Below are 12150 nucleotides of genomic sequence, written 5' to 3' on the forward strand. Positions count from 1 at the left end.
TGGTTCACCCAAGGGTTTGCATTGTGTTTCCCATATAAAAAAAACAAACAAAAAAAACAAAACAATAAAACAGCATATGATGAGATTTATACGTTTAGTTAGGACCGACAGTAACTATACAGTTAAATGGAGGTCTCTCTTTTTGTGAGGGATAATTCAGATCTGGAGATATTATGACGATCCTAAATCCAATGAAAGGCACTATACAGTACGTCTAAGTTATTATTATTATTATTATTATGATTATTTTGAAGGTGTAATTCTAATATATCTGTTTGCATCCATCTATCCATATATATGCTGCTCATCAAGTTGTCAAATATAAACTAGTCTGGCCAAACAATCTGTGCACCCCTAGATTCGAATGAGATGTCCCCCGTAATGCAGAAGTGCGATCAAGAAATCCGGGACGTTCTCTTCCAGTCCTGTGAGTGACAGCGATGCACATTGCAAAGTTGTTGAGAACAGAAAGAAAAGAAGCCACAATGCTAACAGCTAAAATCCTCCATCTGATCTGGTGAGTTGTGTTTTTTGTTTTTTTTTGGTGTGTGACCTCATCATTATCATTTACGATACCGTGACGAAACCGCTGGATCTCCGCAGTGACAACATGAACTTGCAACCTCAGACAGGTTTAGCGATGTTCCACTGAGCTGTCGTTATGGAATCCACTTTTTTCGATGTCGTCTTTAGTCCTATTTGGGCCAAAACAGACATGGGCGCTGCCATGTCTCGATCTTCTCCCGCTGATTGTTAGTGGATGAGTGAGTGTGTGTGTGTGCGTGGGGAACCCACACAACAACCTAACTTCCGCAGTGCAAGTTTGGTTGGATGGACAACAAGTTTGCTGTTTTTTTGATTTGTTGTAGTATAGGGTCTTAATGGTCCATATTTTACCATCAAGTTCATTTATTATGTTTTTTTTTTTTTTTTTTTTGTTCAAGAAAATGAAACTGGAAGTCATTTCCAATGACATCAGTCCATTTTGGAGCGATTGGTAAATAATTGCCTTCAGAATGTCCATTTTTCATTGACAAAATTAACACACACACACACACGCGCACACACAAAATATTTTTTTGCCATGTTACAGAAAATCTTTTTTTTTTTGCCATGAGTAGGATGGGTTCTCACATAAATCAGCGAATAGGTGAATTTGCAAATGCCAAATTGCAAATATGCAGGGGTATATAAATAATGCAGTGCTTTAAAAACACAAACTGTAGTGTTTTTAGAGGACATTCCAATTCATTTCAATGGGGAATATTGATTTGACATAAAGAGCTTTGTTATGGAACAAATGTAACTCGTAAGTCAAGGTCCCACTGTAGACTTGGGTCTCATTGTCGCTAGGAAGTGAGGTCTCCAAATATTCAATGGGGGGCTCATTTTGAAACGAATTTGTCCTCACCGGTACGTCAATAATAATCATCATCATAATAATAATAATAAATCAAAGCTCGAATCCGCCGGCAGGATGAGGTCGGGCGGGCGGGCGGGCGCAGGGCGAGCTGCCGCCAGGTGGAGGCGATGTCGCTCCTCCACAGCTCCGGCGGCTGGGTGAGCTCATTACCAGCCGCCAGGCTCCAGGTTCTGACATTCGCCGATCGGGAACAGCAGCAGAGCGAGAGCGCAGAGAGTCCACTCGTAGCCTCGATCCCATGCAAGCGGCGGGCGCGGGGGGGGCGGCGGGGGGGAGGAGGGGGGAGGAGGAGGGGAAGCCACCTCAGACCACAGCGGCTCCTCTGCGCTATCGCTTGGGCTTGAAAGCTCCGTGTCGTCGCTGGCATTTGCCCGCTCGGAGCCGGCTCCTCGAAGCTCGAAGACGGATGCGGGCTCGTTTCGACTGCGGCGGCAATAGGCTTCGCACCTCTGCTTTGCAACGGATTTGTGAGGGATCTTAACTCGACGAAGCTCCGCCAGTGGCCGGCGCTCCTGGAAGGCGCCCCGGGGACGCTCGCTGGCGAGGCGCAAAGGAGAGCGCTTCTTCCAGCTTGGAGTTGGACATAAACGTCTCTAATTGGATTCCACCTCCCTTGGCGGCATCACATCGGCTGCATAGCCCATTTTGCTCTATATATTTCTCCCCCCCCCCCCCCCCCCCCCCATTTTCAAAGCAACATTGACGCCATTTTCCTCGGGGTTTTGTGTCAAAAAGCATCCAAGTATATTCCAGTAGCGTGTGACAGCTCCCCGGGAGGCTGCCATTCCATCCGTCGCTTGTGTAAAATGTGTCTAAATGGATTGTAAATGATCTTGATCAATAATTTACACGTCAGAGCTGAGTGTGTGACAACATTAGACATGGGTAAGTGGCCTCCTCCTGCACATGAATACACCTCTTCTGTAAATGTTCAACGTTATCACCTGCATTGGGTGTTCGTGATGATACCTTTGATTGTAAATTGACACTTATTGGATATTGCAAGCTTAAAAGTCGGGATTTTGTGCCTGCCACATAGCAGTGCGAGTGTTTCCCACTGGAAAAGGTGCAGTTTCCCGTATGCCAGTATTTGAACCTATGCAGTATATTAGTGTTCATTGTAATTCACACTTGGACTCACAGTTAAGTAAGTACTAATGATGAACTGATTTTAAGCTGCAAGGAATACCTCTAAAGTCCGATTACCCCTGATTAAAAACAATTCCGAATTCTAAAGTTGCGCCAACTTGGCAGAACAGTCGTAATGCTTGATCTTAGCATATTGTGCAAGATCAGTGAGTATCAAAGGATGGGTTTGCTTTTTAGTGACGCTAATTCAAACAGAAGGGCCAGCCTTAATATGGGATCTTAAGCATAATTGTGAGAAGAACATGTGCTGAAAAGTACATGAAACAATCCGACTTCGATTGGGAGCGGCATGACTGACTGCAGCATCGCCGCCAGTGTGGTCGATTGTTGTCAAAAGTTATATTGCGATTTCCAGAGGTTCGTGACGAAAACTGTTGAAAAAAGTCAGGTGCGCGAGGTGCATCTGTGCATCTTAACGACGCTCAGTATGAATGTGCCGAACTGATTTATACACTTGTAAGTTCAGCCTCTGATGTTTACCTTGTTACTTCCAATGTGTCGCTGCCACCTGAGTGGATGCGAGAACGACACTTTGGAACGTCTTAGCAGCGGGGAGCCCATTTCCATCCCACAAGGCCACAAGGTACTTTGTAATGTAGCCCTAATGGTCGGCCTCGATAAGGTACAGTATATCATGGGTGTTTTGTTTTCCTCTCGAAATGTCTTTCATCAGCACTTTCCAAACGGTTTCATGTGGTTTCCGGCGTGTGACACAATGCAGCTCGGTGTTATTCTGCCGTACGTCCGCAGGTGAGGGCTGACAGGGAAAGGCAAGTGAGCAGTGGCTGTCAGCAGACGTCAGCCATGGAGGAGAAATAGACGCGCATGAATTATCTGGGGGAAGTGTGGGAAATTGGTCAGGTCTGTTGTGTATGTATCTAGAAAAATAAAGATGACAGGCATCTCAAGGGAGGTGCTTGCAAAGAGGTGGAACTCCTGGAATTCAGGTAAAACTAGCGCAGCTTTTTTTTTGCAGTGTGACAGAACGCGCGATAATAATTCACTTATTAGGTAATGGAAGGCCCGTGCAATCTTGAAATTAAAGCATGAGGAATCAATAGGGTGCATCCCCATCTGAGCTGGAAATAGGATCACAGGAAAAAGGGGGAGGGAATATGAACAGCATCCAAGGACAAATCTAAGTGTTGGCAGGCTCTCTTAGTGGAATATCAGCGCTGGATCACCTTTTGGCTGAGGGCGGGAGGGAAGACGCAGAAGGGGCGAGGTAGCGCTGAGATGAAGCCAACGAACACAAACCGGTGGGAGTGAGGTGAGGAGGAGGAGGAAGAGGAGACAGTTGGGGAGCATCGAGAGGTGTTTTTGCTGACAGCCATTTTGTGGCGTCGGCTGCTGTAAAATGTTCTGCCGGAATGTAGGCCTCAGCTGATGTGTCACGTTCCAGCTTTTCCTCTTCGGACCGCAAACTAGTTGAGACTCAATCGATGCAATTCATCGACAATCAATTCCCAGCTAATCAATGAGTTGATGTATTATGCCCGTCCTTATTGCGAACCCCAGACAGCTAACACGAAGACGCTTTTTACTGTCATATACATGCATTACATTGATTTCCTTCGACATTTAATCACGGTAGTGAACCCAGCAAGTACACACTGTGAAGCAGTGTTCACTTTTCCGGCACCCAGGGGTGCAATGAAGGGTCCTGATCTGCTGCAAGTGCTTGGTTTTTAAAGAGGTGGAGGGTTAGCGTGCGTATGAGTGAAGGACTCTCTGCCTAAATGACTTTCTGATACCCAGTCCGGGGAATCACACTGGCAACCCCTTCGTCACAGCCTGCATTCTTAAAGTCCTTGTCTTGTATTGTATTGTATTGTGACTGTTAACTTTAAGAGCAAATCTGAAAATAAACAATGCGCAATTAAGAATTGATTTGAGCATATAGAGCACAAATGTAAAAACATGACATTCTGCCGAAACAATGAAAAAGTAAAGTGCATGTAAACTTCAATAATAATTCTTTCCTCCTGGAAATTGTGATGAAAGTAAAAAATGATGCCTGGCAAAGCCTCCAGAAGACCATCTTTAGTCTATTTCCTGTGTTCCATATTTACAGGGCAATTCAAAATCACCCCGAATGTCGAATTTCAAAGTTGAAGGCGCTGGCTTCATTCCGCTGCCTGCTTTCGTTTTGTTTTTTAAGCATGTTTTTTCTTTGTTTTTAAATCGGCTTTGACTCATGCAAAGCCCCCGCCGCTGGCCAGGAGGCGAATCAATTCAATCGATATTGAATTGGGGAGGGGAGTATTGCGATGCCTTGAGTAATCGATATTTTCGGTTACTTGTATTATATGAAGCTATAATGGCATCCTTGTATGTCATGCTCATTTCAGTCTCTTTCGTTGACAACTATGGTGCGTGATTCACCAATGGGTTGGAAAGCATTTCCTTCAATGCTTCCTGGTTGTTGTTAAAGGTTGTCAAGTAGTCCAAGTGTCACGTTCTCTTTGAAAAGTACGTATGTGGACCCGTTTTGTTGTTTGCTTTCATGAATGAATTATGAGGCCCACTGAAAAGACAGAAAGCAATTAAAGCCTTTCACAATAATCCATCCATTTTCTCTATCCATATCCCGGCTGACTTGGAATGGGAGGCGGGGTATATGCCCTGCACTGGTCGCCGGCCAATCGCAGGGCACGTCTTAATTATACATCATTCATAATGATCCTTCCATGCATTGGTGCTGAGGATAAAATGTTTTTATTTGTGATTTCCCAATTATTTGAAGTTCATATGAGGATAAAAAAAGGGATGACTTTGATGCACGCAAGGTGAGCATCTAGCTCTTCTCTGAGATCACATTTTTCCAGTATAGAAAATGATATGGAAAGATGGTGCCATCCTATTTTGATTGTTCCCCGAAAGATCTAGAAACATTGCTTTACGTGATTGGATTGGAATGAAAGCGTTGGAGCTCAATGAAAAATGAAAATGGCAGACTTGCACTGTTCATGATCCCTCTGAAATGGTCGAAGCGCTGCTCATCAAAGGAAAAGAAAAAAGAAAAAAAGACAATCACCCAGTACAACCATGCACAGGTGTGTGTGTGTGTGTGTGTGTTTGTGCGTGTGGTTGTGAGAGAGTGAGTGAGCTATTTGCGAGTCCACCTCAAGCGGCGGGCTGCTGGGTATGCAGCCTTAAAAGGTTGTGTTTCTGTTGCCATCGCTTGCTCGCCATCTCTCTCGCTCTCTCTCTCGCAGTTTTCTCCCGCACACACACGCACGCACACACACACACACACGCACACGCACGTTCACCGCCTCAGCTCTGCCCATCTGCATTTCATCATCGCTGTTTTATCACAATGGTCTCCAGAGCGAGAAGGAGAGCTAAATGATGTGTCCCATTCGCAGCCTTTCACATCCAGCTCGCTGAGTGACCTTCTGCTTTCCGAGAGAGAAGCTGGTGGAGTGCTGGCAGTTTGGAGAACATAATAAAGCTATTTATGCAGCGAGTCTGGCCGCTCACAATCCCTCTGCTGTCTGAGGCAAGCCGAGGTGCAAATGCATATGTGGAAGTGAGTGTTTGTGTGTAGGAGAGAGCGCAACAGAGAGGAGACAGCGTGGCTTGGAGTAGGTGAGGGAGGCCCGTGGTGGGGTCAGTCTTACATAAACTGTGCATGCCCGCCAGTAACAGAGAACTAACACAGTTTAGGGCCGCCGCATGGGGGAGGAGGGACAGACATGACCCAGCTGAGTCGTTTACGCAGTTATGACCCAGAATAAAGATTGTCATCATTCATGTCGACATTTTGTTGTCACACCGCAGCAGCAGTAATGGGTCGATTCGTCTTTGATGCCTGCGGATGGATGTGTGTCTGTGTGGGATGTGGTGGTTGGCAGCTGTCTCTTTTTCCTGTCATTGTGCTCAGTCACATGACGGGCAGGGTGCCTTTCACTCATGCCATGAGGGCGAGTCACCCAACAGACATAAGGGACACGGAGGCTCTTGAGGCACAAACAGGGTCATGCGGGTTTTAGTCCACTACGTGTTGACTTTTGGAGACTTCGCATGGACCAAACATGGTTGCGAATGGTCTTAGGCCAATTCATATTATGGCAAATTGGCCCTTTGATGATTCCATGCAAATAGTTGGGTCTCTGGAGTGGATGAGTAGCATTGAGTTTGCTGGGCTTCACGACACGTTAATCAACATTTACTTGAACTTGTTGGCTAGAAAAGGGGCAGCGGGGTGTTTGTGTTCGGCGATGTGTTGAGCCGAACGATACGGCCTAAAAGTCATCCCACATCAAATGAATCCCTTCACGGAAACAGCAATGTAAACATACAGGAAGTGTAACATTTCTAAATAGGTTATATAGACTGTTACAATGTACGATACATTTGTAAAATACAATACATTAATATAGGCTGCTCCTGGCTGATGTATGTGGTAACGTACTGATTCATTTCCAGGTTTTGGACGTGTGTGCTTGATGTGTAGCTGTTGTGTTGTTTTCTCTCTAGACACTTAATTAATGAATTTACCTGCTAATTTGCTGTTCGTAGTTGATTACGCTCTGCTATCACACGGTTCAAACCAGACTTCTGTTAAAAGTGCACTACACCACTTTTTCTGGTGTTTGGCTACTCAACATTATACACATTAGCGTAGCAGTTAGCATGGCGTGCCCGTCTTCTTGCTCAGTGTGTCACGTGATGAGTTTATTTCTCGTCCTTCTTTAGTGATAACAATACTTGTCAGAAGTGTAGTTTATTCGCCGCCATTGAGGTGAGGATTAGTGACTTAGATGAGTGGCTTTGCACGGTCGAAGGAAACTGTTTAGCCAGCCGCCCCTTGTAGCTGGTGCAGAGCAAGTTAGCTTAGCGCCTCCTAGCATTCCCCGAGTAGTAGCAGGGAGGAAGGGTGACTGTCGGACGCACTTTTACGGCTGGCAGCTCCTCCGGCTCCGTTGTCACATGTACTTGAAGGCATTTTTACACTCAGGCCGATACAATGACGTCATCAACAACTGGTCGACAGAGTCTAAATCTATACCGTAGGCCAAATTTATATGCATATGCATGAGACAGAGCTGCCAATTTCACCATAGCAAGAAAAACTGTCAAATTACATCTCTAATTCTTCGTCCATGGGCTATTTTAACAAAACCATGACACGGACATTATCCGGACAACTCTTGTAACTTGGGGAAAAAAAGGCATAATATATCTCCTATAACTCTTTTGTGCATGATTTGTTAACAACCGTTTTTTCCGAGTGTCACCTCTTGCCTGTTTTACTCACTCCATTTCAGAGAATGTGTTGAGTTTTATAGCAAGTTTTTTATATCATAACAGGGTATCAAAATGTTATTGCGGCGCCTTGACACAGTACGTGGAAAAGTTTGGGCAAGGCCCTTTGCAAGCAAGGTCCATAAAGGAAACATTTAAGGTTTAATATAGAGAAACCTGAGAGCCTAGAGCCCTGACCTCAACCCTCAAAACGCCTTTGAGATGAACTAAAACAGAAAGCGTGACAGGCCTTCTCTCAGGGCCAACTTCAGTGACCTCTGACCTCACACGTGTTTTTTTGCTGGGTGGCTGAACACACTCCAAAAGAAGAATGCAAGCATTATAGCTTCTAGCAACTCCATCTTTTCCTGTAGGTGTAGTGGCCAGGTCCCAATCACTGACTGGTCATGTTTTAAAGTTGACGTTTAACCTAGTGTATTTAACTGATGGATATAACGCTGGTCATGGTAGGGCCATACACACAGCAGGGCTCCTCTCCCATGTGGAGGAGGTGTTGACATCTGAGATGACAGAAGGTCCAAAAAAGCAGCACAAATCCAACTGCAACGACAAACAAAATACGTTCGGCTGTGACGCTGCATTGCGCTCAATATCAACCACAAACTAGCTAGCTACCGGGAAGACAGGAAATCAATCATGAAATGTATTATTCCATGTGTAAAGTCAATGGATGTCAGTCGTGTTCGAGTTCAGAAGGTTAAACATGCAAAACTGCCGCAAGGGTTCTTTACAGCTTCTTAACACCACACAGGGGTGTTCTCAACCTTTGCAAATAATGTTTTATACATCACAAAACATAATGCCTTTTTTTTTTTTCCAGATGTAGTACAAAATATCCACTAAATACTCTTGCCTGTGCATGACACGCAGTTTGTGTGTGGTCTTCTTGGAGTACTGCAGTGGATTATGAGTAGTCAATCCCACTGTAAGCATGTGATGTGAGGCCTGTAAAGTATTACAATGGAGATCAGCTGTTACTACAGTAGCTTGCGCTGGTACAGAGAGAACAGACCCGGAAGGAGCTGCTAATCATGCCATCGAACATTTTTGCTCTAAGCTCATTGAAAATGTGTCTATGCTATACGGACAAACGTTTTTGGACGCACCTTTCCCTCAATTTCTTCATCGATTAAGTTCCTCCTGAGTCTCTTTACTCTTTACATTTTGAGCATCATGCTTACATTTTGTTTGCGGTAGCAGTCCGTCCATATGTTGTAGTGAACAAAGAAAGGTTCATAAGTGAATGGTAGGATGCGTTTGGTGTGGAAGAACAACTATGAGATGATTTACAATGAAGATTTGGAGCTATGCCCAAATGATCCAACATCAGTGACCTCTCATAAACGTTATTAATGGACGAATGGTTACAAATCGTCCAGACAGCAATATCAAGAAGAAAGTCATCCTAGACGAGCAAGTGGGTGCTGCTGTTGTGCTTGAAAAGGGGGGCCAACATTTGGAAAAACTGTCTTAATTCATTCAATCTGTCAAAATGTTCATAGTCAATGTGTAACACATCACTCTATGGGATTCCCCAAAGCAAGAGAAATGTAGTCCAGTGTTTATTTGGGTTCCGCTCTTAAAAGAAAAACAAAAAATTGCACACATGCACACGAAGCTAGAGGAAGTAAGCCCTGTTACCTCAGCAAAATGGCTTCCACAACCTTTCTCTATTCAGTTCATTCTGTCATTTGCTTGTGTATTTTTTTTTTTTGTAGAAGTGTGCAGGGATTTGTGTGTAGATATGCCACTGCATGGGTAAAAAAGTTCAGGCTGTGTTTTTTTTCCAGACCAGCTCGTAAACCACATCTGGGGAAAGAATTTAGATTCCTTCCCTCCGTCTTTCTGTGTTGCCTTCCCAGTCCCCCTGTGTAATTCCCCTCCCTCCTCGCCTGCTCTGGTGAAAGGAAGAAAAAAACAGAAGTCAGCTTCTTTCATTTTTCCTCCTTTGTGTCCTCAGGGTAACTTCAGCCTGGTTTTGGAGCAGAGAAGAGGAATGTCTTATTTTGCACTGATCACTAGTGTCTGCATAGCTTTGCTTCACATATGCGGGAAGGCTCAAATGAGGGAAGGAGCGAGGGAGGGAAGATTAGCAAGAAGCGATGAAAGACGAAAGCAGGGGGAGAGGATGTCAAGTGAGGCAAAAAGTTAGTTTTTCCAAGGGAGAAAATGTAAATTAGAGCATTTCAGCATGCCTGTACAGCTCTGTGGTGAGTTTGTGTGTTTTTCTCAACACATCATACAACAGGCTGCTAACGCTAATAAGCGTCTGCAATGGGACGGCGGCCTTAGGGAGTTGTCATTGTTTTACTGATCATATCTTTCACCTGCTCTCTCTTCAGATTGTCCCTGGCTTCCCAGCGTGTCAGTGGGCCCACCAAACCGACGCCAGTAGCTGACTGACAACCACCCAGAAGGCCGACAGACTTCAATTTTCTTTAATCCGATTGGCTGGCTGCCACAACTTCCCCCATCCTGACTGGCTCTGGCGGGAGAGTGGATGGAGCCAAGCGATCCGGTTGGCTCGGCCCGACCCAAAGAGGCGGAGTTACAGGGAGGCGGGGCGCCGCGAAATGAAGGAGCGGGAGGTATCGGCTCGGCACGTAGTGACGATGTGATTCACGGTGGCGTCAGTGAAGGGGAGGGGCTTGAAGAACAGGGGGAGGGGCTTCTGGAAGAGCAGGAGTTCTCCATCAAGGAAGCGAGTTTCCAGGAAGGAAGTCTAAAGCTGAAGATCCAGACCACCAAGCGTACCAAGAAGCCCCCCAAGAGCCTTGAGAACTATATTTGTCCACCGGAGATCAGGATGACCATCAGACCTCCCGCTGGGGGAGGCAAAGGGGGGCGTCAGGGCCGAACTGGAGGCGGGGCCATATCAGGGCGGGGTCAAAAGGATGAGGAAAGAGGACCGCCCAGAAAAAGGGTAAGTCTTCCTGCCGCCGTGATTAGCTTCATGCATGTCAGAGGAGAACGCAGCTCAGGTTTTTTGGGCCTCCGTGACCGCCTCTGTACATGAACCAACCACTCCCTGCCTCGCACGCTCCGAGCGCCCTCGAAGTAGTTCATCTCCCTGCTTAGTTGCACGGGGGTCAAAGTTTGCTGTGTAATTGAAACCAGTCATGGCTAGCTGAGATCACAATGACACACGCACACACAAACGCACAGGAGCTGAGAATAGGGCTGACATAAGCAAGTGACAGCTGGTGTCTGCTCTTTCCATTTGTGGTCATATGCGGACCCCTCCTGTCTCCTCTCCGCTCCCCTCCTCACCCCTTCTCCATCACAGCCGTTACACATGCACTGGTGTTTGCTGCGTGTGACACTGTGTACGTACAGGTCCTTGGGGGAATCGAGTGTTTGCAGAGTGTGTTGACCTGCGCTGCGGAGTGAGTGAGTGTGTGTGTGCGTGTGATTGCGTGTGTCCAAACCTGACAACAGCGGCTCTCAGCTCGACAGGCTCAGCAGGAGCGAAGGTGTCGTGTAGTCGACACGATGTTCTCCTATGCTTCCGTCTAGTGGACCCTTAAGTTAAATTTCCCGACTTTGTGATTGCGGTGTTTCACGACTTGAGGTTCTTACAAGCAGCTTACAGTTGCGCTGGCAGAAACATTATGAAGATAAATGTCTTGGGATACAACTCCAAATTATTTAATCGGGGGGTTGGTCTAGACCCCTTCAATAGCAATGAATCTTGCCAAGACGTTTTGTACAATTCTATGCTTCCAACTTTGTGGAAACAGTTTCCGTTGTAGCACGACAAAGTGAGGTCCATAAAGACAGGTTTGGATGAGTTTGATGGGCAAGAACATGAGAGCCCTGAACTAGACCACATCAAACACATTTGGGATGAACTACAACTGTGACACCCCACCCCCACCGCCCAACCCTCAGCCCCCCCAGGCGACCGATGAAAGGTTTACTTGCTTCTTTAATCTCACACACGATGGGTGGGCAGGTGCTCCAGAGACTATTTGTAGTCATTTTCCATAACATGGCCCATTTAAAGTGAGCGGGTGCAGTGTTGAAACTGATTTGAAACAAGATTTGAATGGAGCCTCACTTCACTAATCCCTCCCCCCTTGAATTTCTGACAAAAGCCACACCCCTCAATAACGTGCACCGTACGTAACGTGCACTGTAAACAAGCTGTCGTTCGCAGCGTGACTCATTTGCAGTGGCGTGTCACTATAACACCAAATGTTAAGCCCAATGTAACAGGTCACCGCAAAGCTGTGGGTGCACCTGCGAATGCACGTGAATGATTAACAACTCATCAGTCACGCCTTCTGTCTGAGATTGGTTGA

At 45.9% G+C, this 12150-nt stretch overlaps 1 protein-coding gene across 5 annotated transcripts in view; it reads left to right on the top strand.

Moving 5' to 3' along the window:
- Positions 1 to 12150, top strand: part of setbp1 (SET binding protein 1) — a 50069-nt gene that overhangs the window by 7662 nt on the left and 30257 nt on the right. For 2 of the 5 annotated variants that reach the window (XM_061768093.1, XM_061768094.1), the window contains exon 2: positions 10189 to 10769. In XM_061768093.1, coding sequence (XP_061624077.1) covers positions 10347 to 10769 — 423 coding nt within the window. In that variant the 5' untranslated portion in view covers positions 10189 to 10346. Of the gene's footprint in view, positions 1 to 1621; positions 2309 to 7208; positions 10057 to 10188; positions 10770 to 12150 lie in introns of those variants that run through there. The other 3 variants (XM_061768090.1, XM_061768092.1, XM_061768095.1) reach the window with 3 other exon arrangements.

Source organism: Phyllopteryx taeniolatus, chromosome 3 (assembly GCF_024500385.1).
Source record: "Phyllopteryx taeniolatus isolate TA_2022b chromosome 3, UOR_Ptae_1.2, whole genome shotgun sequence".
NCBI classification, from domain to species: domain Eukaryota; kingdom Metazoa; phylum Chordata; class Actinopteri; order Syngnathiformes; family Syngnathidae; genus Phyllopteryx; species Phyllopteryx taeniolatus.